Source organism: Miniopterus natalensis, chromosome 6 (genome assembly GCF_054644295.1).
Source record: "Miniopterus natalensis isolate mMinNat1 chromosome 6, mMinNat1.hap1, whole genome shotgun sequence".
Taxonomy (NCBI): Eukaryota; Metazoa; Chordata; class Mammalia; order Chiroptera; family Miniopteridae; genus Miniopterus; species Miniopterus natalensis.
In genome coordinates, this window is record NC_142086.1 from 86,663,875 (window position 1) to 86,677,682 (window position 13,808).

Consider the following 13,808-nt stretch of genomic DNA (forward strand, 5'->3'; position numbering starts at 1 on the left):
GGTCAAGACCACCCCATTCCCACAACGCAGAGCGAGCTCGCCAGGCAGGATTCCTCACTACCATCAGGTTCCTGCGTGCAGCCAAGGGGCCCTCGGTCCCTAGGCAAGGCTCGCCACGTACCGTGGACACTGGCGCAGGCCTGCTTCAGCATGGGCTTGTCCATCTTCTTGGCGTAGAAGGCCGCGTACCACACGCGCAGCTCGGTGCCAGGGGGGATGTCCCTGGAGGTGGTGAAGTACACGTCACTGCCGTGCTGGTAGGCCGTCAGGTTCTGGTGCTCGGGCTCCACTGCTGGCCGCACCAGCATCATCCAGTTGCAGTCGTCCTCATTGGAGGTGTCAAAGCACACGGGGTGCCCGTCTTTCTGGAACACCTGAGGGGAGCGCGCCCACCAGGGGGCACGGAGGGTGTGGTTACTCACCAGTCTACGTGTCAGCGTGTGTGTGTGTGTGTATGTGTGCGTGTGTGTGTGCACGTGTGCGTGCTGGGGGAGGTGGAGGGGGAGATGAGCAACCAGTCTAGACGGGGCTGCACTGGAGGCCAAATCAGGCTCCAGGCCGGTAGTGTTTAGGGTTTACACAGGGTCAAGCTGGTCACAGGCAACAGAAAAGCAATAGATACAGTGAAAAATCCAGGTGCCACAGGGAGACCTGAGTTCTACACTTGGCCCAGGTAGGAGCTGGAACACCCGAGCTCTACACACCTGGTCCAGGTGTCATTGGGACACTTGAGTTCTATGCATGGCCCAGCTGGAAATTGGGATACCTGATTTCAATCTTTGGTCCAGGTGGGTAGTTCTACTAGTGATCCAGGTGACACAAGAAAACCTGGGATACACTCGTAGGCCAGAAGTATACTGAATATATTGAGTATAACCTGAGTTATCTCCTAGGCCAAGAGTTTTCAGGAGACCTGAGTTCCATGCATGACCAAGCTGGGAAATGGGACATCTGAGGTCTCCTCAAGGTCTACTTCTGGACATTCAAATTGTAATCAGTTTTCAAGTGGGCATGAAAACATGTGACTTCCACTCTTGGTCTAGGTGGCATCAGGACACCTTAGTTCTACCCCTGGTACATGTATCACTGAGACTTCTGAGCCCTACACCTTGTCCAGGTATCTGAGTTCTGAATATGACCTCATTGGGAATTAGAATGCTTGAGGTCTACTCCTGGCCCAGGTGGGAATTGGGACACCTGAGCTCTACACCTGCTTCAGGTGTCATTGGGACACCTGAATTCTACCCATGGCCCAGTTAGAAGTTGGGATGCTTGAGTTCTACTCATGATCCAGGTGTCATTGGGATATCTGGGCTCTATACCTGGTCCAGGAGTCGAGTCACCTGAGTTCTATGCATGGCCCAGTTGGGAATTGGGACACCTGAATTCTACACCTGGTCCAGGTGTCATTGGGACACCTGAGTTCCACACGTGGCCCAGTTGGGAATTAGGTTATACTCATGGTCCAGATGGGCATCAGGACACCTGAGTTCTCTGGCTCTATTACAGGGTGTTCAGTGAATTTAGCAAAGTCCCTCGATCTTTATAAGAGGCACCCTCATCTGTAATACAGCACTGGGCCTTACGGGTTAAATGCAGACAGGGAGCAGGGGGAGAAAGTTAAGTATTTTGAAGTTCAAAGTAACCACACAGCATAGAAGGTTCTTGCCCCTTATTTTCTGAGCAATTGTTACTTCCTCACCATAGAAATCTCTCCCCTCTCCTGAGCTTTTCCTGTAGGGGCTCCCCACTGCTAATGAACTGGAGGCCCCCTCTGAGGGCCGAGCCCTCAGAAACTAGGGGAGAGGGCCGAGCGCGCCAGCAGGTACCTCGTGACCCCGGCTGGTATGGAGTGTGCACCCAGCAGGCCTCTGCCCTCCCTCCAGGGGCATGAAGCTGTTCCAGGAACCCAGGTGCTCAATGCTGAGCACCTGAAAACAGCTCACGCCAGACACAGGCCTTCAGATCAAGTCACTGAAAGAAACCAAGATGGGCACAATGGACTTTTTCAAAGGGGCCTCGGGCCCACAGAGACTGTGTGTATTGTGTGGCCGGGTCCTGTGAAGGACAGCAGCCAACAGGCTTTCTTTCTTTCCTTTCTCTCTTTTCTTGTAAACAAATCAAGCACCTTTCCTTTTCCCCCTTTGCTGAAACCTGCCGTGTAAGTTCAATTTTCCAAGCATTGCCCCAAACCTGAGGTTATCTATCTCATCTCTGCCCCGAAACGGGAGCTCTGCTAAGGGTCTGTAAGAAAAGAGACTCTGGGTAGCTGCTGCCCGACCAGCCCCTGCTCCTCACTTATCTACTCACAGGCTCTGGGCTGGTGCTACGCTGGGCCCAGGGACACACCCATGAACCACACCATGGCCCCTGGCCTCCTGGGCTCTCACGGGTCTTACTTTTAGGATTCTAAGCCTTGCCTGCAACTTCCATTTTGTTTTTCTCAATTTCACATAAAAGCTGCCTTATCCTAGTCTGATGGGCTTTTTAGAGCTGACAAACTTTTTTTTTTTAATTCTCACCTGACGATATTTTTTTCCACTGCTCTTCAGAGAGAGTGGAAGGGGGAGAGAGAGAGAAACATCGATGTGAGAGACACATTGATTGGTTGCCTCCCGCACGTGCCCCAACCAGGGCTGGGGACAAGCTGCAACCGAGGTGCTTGCCCTTGGCTGGAACTGAACCCAGGACCCTTCAGTCCACTGGCCGACGCTCTAACCACTGAGCAACCGGCCAGGGCAAGAGCTGCCAAACTTTGTACTGGTGTCTGATCGCTGCCTCAACAAAAGAGCTGTGTGAAAGAGCTTGACAAAGTACCCTGGCTCTGCGCAGGTGTGACAGTAACTGTCCAACCCACTACTGTGAGAAATGACAGACTGTCACCTCCTACGGCGGCAACGCCCACCTCGGTCGGGGCGGAAGTGAGGGCAGCACTTGGGGCTCCGCCTGCCCACGTGTTACATACCCCCTCTTTAGTGTTTGCGAAGTTGGAAATTACAAATCGCTAACTTAACTTGGATGCTCTTGTGATATAAAAATTAACTAAAGGGAGGAAAGTAACACTTCGCTGGAAAGCAGGACGTTTCCGGGACATCTGTGACCATGCGACGCAGTGGCCGTGGCTCCTCACTCACACGAGGACAGTCAGAAGCACCGGCTCCTCGGCAGCAGCAGCCTTACCTTCAGCGGAAACGCAGACTCCTTCTCCCACTTGGCGACTCTCCTCGACTCAAAGGGACCGAACTGTGTCCGCCTGACGAGCTGAGTTACAGCGAACACGCCCTCGGCTCCATCCCCCAGCCGTCTGATCTCCAGGCTGGAAGGAAGGGACGACCTAGAAATGGAACAAAGCAGTCCCTGAGCGCCTTGGCTGGGACAGCCACTCACCAGGACACGCGCGGTTAAGAAAAATGAAAAGCCCGCTCTCACCGACCACCCAGGGCACATGCCCGAGGGCCACTTACTAAAGGCTGGCCTACAATCCCTGCCCGCCCGAGACGGAGCCGATAGGCATGTACTCCCGGCGTGGGCACAACAGGCCCACAGAGAGGGGGCAGATGGCTCTCGCCCACAGAAGCACGCAGGCCAGGGAGGGGACCACAGCAACTCCAAGGCGAGGCCCCACGTGGAAAGTTCCATGAGAAAGGCAGGAAGAGCCACGGCATTCCAAAGGCCAGAAAGGGGCTCCCAGCTGGGCTGAACCGGTGGGTGGGTTTCACAGAGGATGCGGCCTTTTTAAGTAAACTAGAGAGTCAAGGATGGGTGCTGGAGAAGAGGGCACATGGGCTGGGACTCCAGCACCAGCCACAGCATCAGTGGGCCGGAGGAACCCAACTATGGGGGTCCCACTGTGGGACTGAGGGCTCTCGGTGGAATTCTGTGGGCAAGAGGCAGCCACTGAAGGTTTTGGGAGAGAGATGATCTAATCTCTACTTTAGGCAAAAATATTAATCTCTGTTTTGAGAAAGTGAGTCACAGTGAGAAAAAGTAAATACGTAAAGAAGCTGGACGTGCAATTGGGAGGCTTCTAGAAATATCACTGATGAGGTAATTACAGTGTCTCCACGCACCAGGCGCAAAGTCACGAATAATGAGCACCATGGTTTTACAGGGGGCACTGCTACTCTGTTCTCTTCACGAGGCAACAGCGAGAACGCCTCATCCAAATTCAAGCAGCCACCCCGTGCCAGCCTGGGCTGTGAACCGGCAGCCACTCAGCTCTTGCTCTGCCCAGCAGGTGACATGGCCCCACAGGGACACATGGAATGGCAGAGCCACTGAGCCTTGTGACGAGACCTACAGGTGCTTTTCCAGAAGCTGCCGTGGCTCTGCCTTGTCATCTGCACTCACTGCTGCCGCCACCCTACCCCACCTCGCCCATAGTGGCATCTGTCGGTCGGATGGCAAGCCTACACTGAGGCCACGGGGAAACCGAGCAAGCAGACCTACAACTCGGCCATCGCTCCTCAACCCGTAGACCAACCCAACCCATCAGTTCTTCCTCGGCGCCATCCGGGTCCCAGCTGGCTGCTCAGAATCATGAGCTAGACACAGACGTTCCCTCTGAAGCCTCTGACACAGGTCTCGGCTCCTGGTAGCAGGCTGCTCGGTTTACAGGGGGATGGAAATCACAGATGCCCTCTGGAAGCTGAGGACGGTCCTTCTGGCTACAAGTCTGTCCCCCTCCTCCTGCCGGTTCCTCCCTTTCTGCAGACGAAGAGGCCACAAGGCCCTCACCACGGTCGACATGCAGACAACCATGTGGGGCAGGCAGAACTATAAACACAGCTCGAGGCGCTCACTCACCTTGCCCTGCTTAACACAAAGGAGTCCTTGACCATGACCACTGGGCCCAGCTCAGGACATTCGGAGTCATGGTACTGGCTGCAGTCTTCACACCCTGCAAACAGACACGGCATCAGGGAGGCCGCAGGAGGACGTTGCTCGGCTCCAAGCCCGATGGGGGTAACCGACTATGCTCCCCACAAACAAAACAATGCAAACACAGGACAAGCCCCCAAGGAAAAGACCCAGCTCTGCGGCACATTTCACAGCACAGAGTCCCCTCTATGGTGACCAAAAACAAGACCTTCCCAGGAAGTGACAATAAATGAACAGTCACCAATTTCGCCTGTTTACCATAAATCTAATGCATTGTGAATACTTTCTGTACCCTTGGATCACTTGCTGTACTTTTCTGAGTCAACTGCCGCCCCCTGCGAAGAGCCTTTGCCGGGAGTCTGAGAAAGGTGACACTACCCCCCCCCCCAACGCCTTTCTCATGAAATAACTCGTGTTTTTTAAAGCGAGTAAAATCATTGCAACTGAAACAAAAACAGCTCTTCTGCATTACAAAGACAAAGCAAGGCCGTGGCTCTGCCCGCACAGCCAGTGCCACTCCCGCCTGCTCGGAGGACGGGCCGGGCCACTCACAGATGAACATGATCTCCTCGCTGCCATCGTCAGCCATCCCAGCACCTGTCAGGACACGAGAGCGGTGTTAATGACAGACTTTTTGACAGAGCAATTCTGAAAGATAATTCCTGCTGCCCAGCCGGTGTGGCTCAGTGCTTGAGCGCTGACCCTTGAACCAAAAGCCTGTGGGTTCAGTTTCTGGTCAGGAGGCCACATGCCTGAGTTTCGGGCTCAATCCCCAGTAGGGGGCATGCAGGAGGCAACTGACCGATGTTTCTCTCTCACTGATGTTTCTCTCTCCCTCTCCGTTCCTCTCTCTCTAAAATCAATAAAAAATATATATATTTAAATATATATATATAATTCCTGCTACAGGCTTCCTCATGCCTATGCTTTCAGGCAACATGCAACAGGGTCCCCTTTATAGTGGGATGGGGCTGGGGGCCTTGAAATGTGTTCTCACCTAAAATGTTGTTTTTTAAAAAAGCAATTGACTTGGATGGTCTCTATTAGGAAGTCTCCATGAATTCACACCTCACCTTTTTATATTAGCTGTGTTTCCATTTGTAAAATAAACAATCACCATTTTTAAACAGCCAGTTTTCACACTGTCATGTTTATTTTCCCTCCCTCACTGGATTGTCAACTCCTCCAGGGCAACCAAGCCTAGTGCTGCCGACTGGGCCTGTCACCCAGGAAGCAGTCGGCTCTCCTGGGGCTGAAGCAACCATGACATCCTGGAGGACAGCGGCCCTGCTCTCCACAAAACCTGTCAGATCCGGTCCCTTCCGTTTCCCAATTATCCTGTGAGGGGCAGCTCAAGAGCTACCCCCACGGCGGGCAGCTGAGCTTACCCCGGCCACGATATTTGCGTGGTGATCTGGACATGTTAATGCTAGAGCCTCAGATTCCTGACCTATAAAATGGAAATAAAAGTGCTCACCTCGTGCAGTTCGGGGGAGTGACACTTGGGGCACGTGGCTCTCTCCCACGCCCTTCATCCCCAGATAAGCCAACCGGGCGCAACCCTCTTGCCTCCCACTTCTCGGGGCCCTCTGAGGGGTGCCCTTTGTGGGAAAGTGCAGGCTGGCACTCCCTGAAGGCCACCCCACAAGCCGCCCTCTCCCCAGGAGCCTGAGGAATGAAACGCAGACAATGCAAAGTCCAAATGGAAACTCGGATTTGCCAAACACGTTTCCACAGCAGAGAAGAGAGCTTCGCTGTGGCAGTGACACAAGGACCCTGCGGAGAGACGGGAGGGCCAACTTGCCCTTAAAATGCCAAAGACAAATAAGCCGGGTGTGCTCTTCCCCGGTCTCTCCCAGCACGGTGGCTGCGCCCCTCTCCCACGGGGAAGGCGGCTCTCCCGCTCTCCCGCTCTCCCCTGGCCGGCCTGCCCGCTTTCCAGGCACGGGGTCCTTCCAGAACGTGCGCCAACCTCAACCTAATGGCTCCCGTTCCTGGGGCCAACCCGAGCTCCTCAGCCTCCTGTGCCCGCCCCCCTCGGCTTACTTTGTCCCCAGCTCCTTCCCGGCCCCAGGCCTCCCACACGCTGCGCCTCCAGCCTCTCCCCGCCGGGCCCAGCTGACGCCTGCTCACTTTTCTTGTCTCAGTTTAATTGTCACTTGTTTGGGGAGCGTTTTCTGACCCACCTGTCCAAATGAGGGCCCTGGTAACCCTTCCTGAAAGCACCCTGCAATTTCCCGTCACCACGGCTTTCCCTGCCGTGCTCGTCAAGGTGCGTGCTGTCTAGTGTCTCTCCCCTCCCCGGGCCTGCAGGCCCCAAGGCAGGACCCATCGGCACAGGCTGGGCGCCGCTTCCACCCTCCAGGTCCCCTGTACTCTGCAGGTAACACTCCACCCTGTACAGATCACCCATACACAGCAGGGCCCGGAGAGCATTTGACTGGACTCCCTCTGGACCTCCAGATAATCAGGAGTTGCTTGAAATGTTTCAAATACGTCATTTGTACAATGTACGCCCGGAAGTTAAAAAGTTTGCCTAAATTAGCCTTAGCCAGTTTGGCCCAGTGCTTAGAGTGTCGGCTGCGGACTGAAGGGCCCAGGTTTGATTCCGGCCAAGGGCACGTACCTACCTCTGTTGCAGGCTTGATCCCCGGCCCTGGGGATGTTTCTCTCTTTGTCTTCCAGTCTCTGAAAAGCAACAGAAAAAATATCCTTGAGTGAGGGTTTCAAAAAAAAAGTTTGGCTAGATTAGCAGTGAAACCTGGAAGAGAAACTTCAGGTATTCCAAGTAAAAAGTGATCTTAAATGCTTATATCACTTTCTCCATATTTACAGAGCATCCTGGGCACCACCCATGGCCCAGGACTCGGCTGGCAGCCCACCTGTCCTGTCCCCAAGCAAGCCAGGCCTGGAGCTGAGGTCCTTCTCCTCTGTGGCCTGGGGGGTGGGGGTGGGGCGGGGGCTGCACTGGCCTGTCCTTGCTTTCACAGGGCCCGGGCCTTCCCTCCCTTGGACACAGATTGTTTAAGGGTTCCCAGCTACACATACTTGAAAGAAAGTTTAAACAGAAAAATCTGTGCTAGTCAAAAAACCCTGCAAACCAATAATGCTCTTACAGGAAAGGGCAGCTTCTCAGGAAAGTGTCTGGCGTCCCGGAGAACATTTTATCAGCTCTGCTAAGTCCCTCTCTTGCCCAGGTATTCGCAGGACACCCACCACCACCAGGCTGTGCTAAAGGATTGCTTTACTTGGGGACAAGCATGAGCCCTCCCCTCCCAGGAACCACCGCAGGATGAGGCGCAGCCCGGGGGCGGGGCCGCTGGGAGGGTCCAGATTTGGCCAAAGAAACGTGTCCTCGCCTTCCACTTCTTCGGGTTCAGCTCCCCAAGGAAGCCCTACACATTCAACAAAGGGAGAAAGATCTAAAACAAAGTGCGCAGGCTTCCCTGTGGTTACCAAGCAGGTGGCCCCCCCAGGTTCAACACAGAGGCACCTGCAGAGGGCGGAAGCAGCTGCATGAGAGGGACAAGCCCCTGCCGTCCCTCCAGGGGCCAAGGGAACCGCACGGTGGAGCCAGACCTGGGGCAGAGAGTAAGGGGCTGGCTCCTCACCAGGCTGTGAACGTCCACCATCCAGGACTGAGGTGGGAAGACACCTCACTGCTACCCACAGGGCAGAAAGCCCAGAAACCTCATCAGACTGTTGCAAGTTTTGCACAGGTTTTCTGTAAAAACACAATGTTTTTCCAGGACACCAGCCATGTGGAGTTCTCGCTGCTATTCAAGCAGTGAGCCGAGAGAATCAGGGAGCCGCCCCTGGTCCCGGCACAGACCCTCGCACTCAGGCCCCAGGAAGTTCAAAAACAGCGCAGAGGTCCCATGTACCTTTCAGTTTTCCCCAAGGCCTGTATCTTACATGACTATGTATAATATCAAAACTCTTTACGTAACTACAGCACTGAGAATAGCTCGCTATCAAAACCAGGAAAACTGACCTTGGCACACGCGCACGCACGTGGTTCTACGTCACTTTATCACAGGTGTAGACTCATGCAAACACCGCCGCAGTCAAGGTTCAGGACTGTCCCACTGCTGGAAAACCGCGATCACGTGTCCCCGCGAACAGTCACCTCCTGTTCCCCTGCCAACCCTGACTCCATCTCTGTCACTTTTCATTTCAGGAATGTCATACAAGTGGAATCACACTGTGTGTGACCTTTGAAGATTAGCTTTTGTTTTTTTTAACTCAGCATAATGCCCCTGAGATCCACGCAGGTGGCTGCATGTATGAATAGTTCGTTCCTCGTTAGTGCTGTATGACATCCCATGACACGGCTGAACCATTCATCCAATGAAGGACACTTGGGTTTCTCCCATTTCTACTACAAACAAAGCTTCTATAAACAACTGCGCACAGGTTTCTCTGTGGACGTAAGTGGTCGTTCCTCTGGGGCGAATGCCCACGAGTGCAATCTCTGGGCCATGTTTAAGCAGGTGCTGGAAAAATGGAAGGCAGCAGGGAAAGAGGAAGACCACATATGAGATGAACTGATCCACAAAAGCCACGGCATGAGTCCACAGGAGCTACTGGGGAAAGGACACTGTGGCTGTCACTCACTCATAGGGTCACCAGGAGTCGGGGCCGAGTCAACGGCCTGACACATGTGCTTAGTTTTTAAGAAACTGCCATGCTGGCGATGTAGGAGAGATCCGGGATCTGCCCCTTCCCGGTTTAGTTTTTATTTTGGCCATTCTCACAAGTGTATAGTGGTCTCTTGCTGGGGTTTTAACGTGCATTTCCTTCCCTACCGGATACTGAGTGGAACATCTTTTCATGCTCTTAGGTGCCATTTGTAAATCCTCGGCAGTAAGTCGTCTCGTCTTGTCTTTTGCCCGTGTTTTATTGGACTGTCTGGTTTTTTCACTGCTATATTTTGAAAGTTCCTTATATGTCTAGATCCTTTGTCAAATACGTGGCTCCCAAATATTTCCCCCTGCTCAGAGCTTGTCATTCCACCCTCTTCACAGGGCCTTTGCAGGACAAAGGTTATTAATGTTGATGAAGTCCAGCTTAGCAGTTTTTCCTTTTGTGGATCGTGCTTTGGGTGCCACATCTAAGACCCCTGCACTAGGCCCTGAGTCCCAAAGATTTTTTTCCTGTATTTCTTAGAAAAGAGTGATAGTTTTGCATTTTACGTTTAAGTCTAGTATCCAACTTGAGTTAATTTTTATACATGATGTGAGGTTGCGGGCCAAGTTCATTTTTATGCTTTGAGATGTCCAACTGCGTCAGCACCACTGAATTTCTTCTGCACCTTTGTCCAAAGCCCGATGGTCACATTTGTGTGGGTCTATTTCTGGGTTCTGGCTTCTGGTCCATCGATCTCTGTGTCTATCCTTCTGCCAACAGCACACTTGGCAGAGATCAATCAACGCAGTCTTGGCTGCTGCCATCAGGTTACAGGAAGCCTTACACCTGGGCAGACAGGTTCCCCTGCTCTCTTCTTTTTCAAAATTCTTTCAGCCATTCTGGTTCCTTTGTCCTTCCACATAAATTTTAGAACAATCTTGTCTATACCTACAAAAATTCTTGTTAGGATTCACATATGCAATTTTGGTAACATTTTATTTAACAGACTATATCCCAAATACTATCATTTCTACATGTAACTTGTATTAAAAACCATTCATAATTTTTTCATACTAAGTCTTGGAAATCCAGTCTGTGTTTTACACTTGGAGCCTATCCTAATTCGGATCAGCAACACCTCAAGTGGTCTAGAGGCTCGGGACACTTTTTTAAGCAAGAGGGAAATTTTCCACTGGACACATGACCTCATGACAATATTAAAAGCATTAAGGAAAAAAGTCACGAAAGGAAAAAAGCAAACAAAAAAAGTGATTTTCACGAACGTGCGGCAGAATTATTCTGAAAGACACTCTGTGGGGGCTGGGGTGGAGGCAGTAGGTGGGTAGAGAGGAATTTTGTGACCAATAAGTTTGTGACGCACTGCAATTCCCATTCTGGAGTTTTGACCCACAATGGCATGTTAAAAGCCCTGAGAAGTCCTGCGATAAAAATCTGTGGGAATGTGTTTAGCCCAGCAGCTCCTGAACTTACCAGGGCCAAGAACACCCTTGCACACAATGATTAATGTGCTAGAACCACGGTCCAGAGCACAGACTCCGGGTCATCAGTACAAGGGAAGGGGCTCGTCCTGTTATAACAGGGTGGGCACCAGGGGCCAGGAAGTGGGCTTGGCTCTGCCATTTACTGGATGTGAAACCCTGAGTTAGCTATTTCCCCTCCATGAGCCCCAGTTTCCTCCTCTGTACAAGGAGAGGGTTAGAATATCTACTCTAAGCCCCTTTCCAGCCTACAGAGGCAAATTTTTAATTCTAGTTCATCATTACGACCTCATATAATAGTGGTTCTCAAAGATTTCCATCCCACAATCCTCTATCCCCCATCACTACTGTGCTATGTATGTATTGTTCAAAAGCCAGCTTTCATATTATAAAAAAATGGCATATACAGCAATCACTCCTCATTGCTTATTAACCAACAAAGTTTAAACTCATGAATATGGCATTGACAATTCTATGAACTGACTGTGACTTCCCTTTCTTTTTAATCTTATTGCACATTACATATGACGCATTTGCTCCAGCCAAATCAAGTGACTTCCCTGCCCCAGGAGTTTTTATTTCTGGATTTTCTCGAATCCTCTATTACACCACCACCCCCAACAAGCACCACTGCCATCTGTCTCATCTGGGTCCTTCTCTCTGTCTCTGTCTGTCTGTCTGTGGCTGCAACTGCCATAGTTAAAGCCCCAGGCTATCTTTGTTTATGCCCACATCCTGCCACAGTGAGCCCATTGCGAGGGCAGAATCGGAGTCTGACACGGCCGGCCCGACTGTATCTGGAACATTTCATCGCCTAGAGACTAATTCCCAGAGCCACTTCATCTGACCCACTGGCATCCAGGGTCATGAGATGCGGGGAGCCCAGAGTCCCTCTGTGCGCATCATCACAGGTGGGAAATGGGAGAGTGGGCCTCGGCCACTACCGCGGACACCGCCAGCAGCTGCCTAACCTCAGCAAGCTTCCAGCTCCCACAGCTGCTGTCCCAGATGTGGGACTCGAGGGCAGAACAGGCACCTGAGTGACATGGCTTCCATGACCTACATGGTCCAAACCTGCCCTGGCCAACTCAAGCCACGTCTCAGGGCAAGGCTCTTCAACAGGACAGAGCAGTGGGGGTCCTTCACCCCCACAGTTTCCTCCTGTCCCCATCTAAAATCATTTTATTCTACTAACACGAATGGCTGTGAAAGCGCAGCTTTAGAAAAAGCGCCCTCTCCCCCCTCGCTCCTCTCCGATCCCGTTCCCAGGTCGACTGCCCAAGTCCCTGGGTTTGCTGCTACACTCCTTCCACATCTCGAAATAACAGGCTTCTGCTGAGGTCCCTAACTTCTCAACTTTGGGTGTTGCATTTTTAGTTATTATGATAGAAGAATGTTTCCTTTCTTACATGCTCTCCCCTTCCCTCACGCCCCAATATAATTCTGGTTAAATCAGTCTATATAATATGACTGAAATATTACTGAGGATTCAATAAACTGCTCTACAGTAAACTCTAAAGTTCATTACTAATATATTTCTTTTCTAATACAACTTTTCTAGGGCAACTGATTTACAGTAGAACCTCAGTTCTCAAACTTAATTTGTTCCAGAAGGCTGTTCAAAAACCGAATCACCCACTAGAAATCATGTAAATTGAATTAACCCGTGTCAGCCCCCAAATGATTCCGTTGTGCCCTTCCTTATATACGGTACATGTGTAATGTACTGTTGCATCCAAAAAAAACACTTTAAAAACACAAAGAACATGAAATGTAAATGAAAATTTAACAAAAAGGAAATGAAATGTACAATAAAAAATGAAAATTTAATAAGCAGCAATAAAAGCAAAACCACAAAAACATTCACAGCACAACTTCCTGACATGTTAGCGTGAGGCTGGGTGGTAAACGGACTCACACGTGCACATTCTCTCCTTTGTCACCTGGGAGACATGTAACTCAGCAGACAGTTATCGGCATGAAAGGGTTGTAGGGTTGAGAAGCGAATTTTCTGAGATGGGAGACATTTGAGAACCGAGGTTTGACGGTAGTTTTTGTATTTGCTTACTCATTCGTATGTGAAGTTTATCTGCTGCAGCTGTGCGTGGATTTTATGTTAGTTTCCCTTCATCATCACCCACACGTGTTTGTTCTCTTGCTATAAATGGAGCCCGTTTCCTGAGGCCTCTTGCTTCCATTCTCTTGGTTTTGGTCCTTTGACCTGAGGAGCACATTTTCCTGGAGTTTCCTTAGCATGGTGCCCAGGAGGTAAATCTTCTGAGAGGACTTAGCACGTCTGCAAATGCCTGTATTCTGATCTCACGTGACAGCTGGTTTGCCTGGGCACGTGGTCATTTTCACGCAGAGCATGGAAAGCAGGACTCCATCATCCTTCAGCTGCCAGTGTTACAGCTGAGGAGCCTGCTGTCTTTCTAGCCAGCAACCTTTTTGTATGGGACTCCCAACCCCCGAATCTTTTAGAATTTTTATTTTAGCTGCCGTAACTTCAAGTTTCATGGCCTGTTTTGATGCTGAGCACTGGTTGGCCCTTTCACTCTGGCGTTCATGTCCTTCAGCCTGAAAATTTTCTTATTTTATTTCTTTTATTTCTTCTGTGTTCTCTTTCTGAACCTCTTTATTTCATCAAAGACATCCATATTTCAGATTTTCAAGTCTGGTTGTTTAAGATGGGGATTTCTGAGCAAAGAGGGGAGAGAGAAGTCTACACTCTGTCACCTTAAAAATGGAAACTGGGGTAGCATTAACTTTATCATGTTGATTAGAGTTTTAACTGGTAGT

The 13,808-nt window shown here is 51.0% G+C and overlaps 1 protein-coding gene across 1 annotated transcript in view; it reads right to left on the bottom strand.

The window, feature by feature from the left end:
* Positions 1 to 11,553, bottom strand: part of PRDM15 (PR/SET domain 15) — a 42,922-nt gene extending 31,369 nt beyond the window's left edge. Inside the window, exons 1-6 of the mRNA XM_087818430.1 lie at positions 8,876 to 11,553; positions 7,512 to 7,569; positions 5,434 to 5,478; positions 4,807 to 4,900; positions 3,181 to 3,334; positions 122 to 374 (exon numbers count right to left, since the gene is read on the bottom strand). Coding sequence (XP_087674556.1) covers positions 122 to 374; positions 3,181 to 3,334; positions 4,807 to 4,900; positions 5,434 to 5,470 — 538 coding nt within the window. The 5' untranslated portion in view covers positions 5,471 to 5,478; positions 7,512 to 7,569; positions 8,876 to 11,553. The remainder of the gene's footprint in view (positions 1 to 121; positions 375 to 3,180; positions 3,335 to 4,806; positions 4,901 to 5,433; positions 5,479 to 7,511; positions 7,570 to 8,875) is intronic.
* Between the last annotated feature and the right edge of the window lie 2,255 nt (positions 11,554 to 13,808).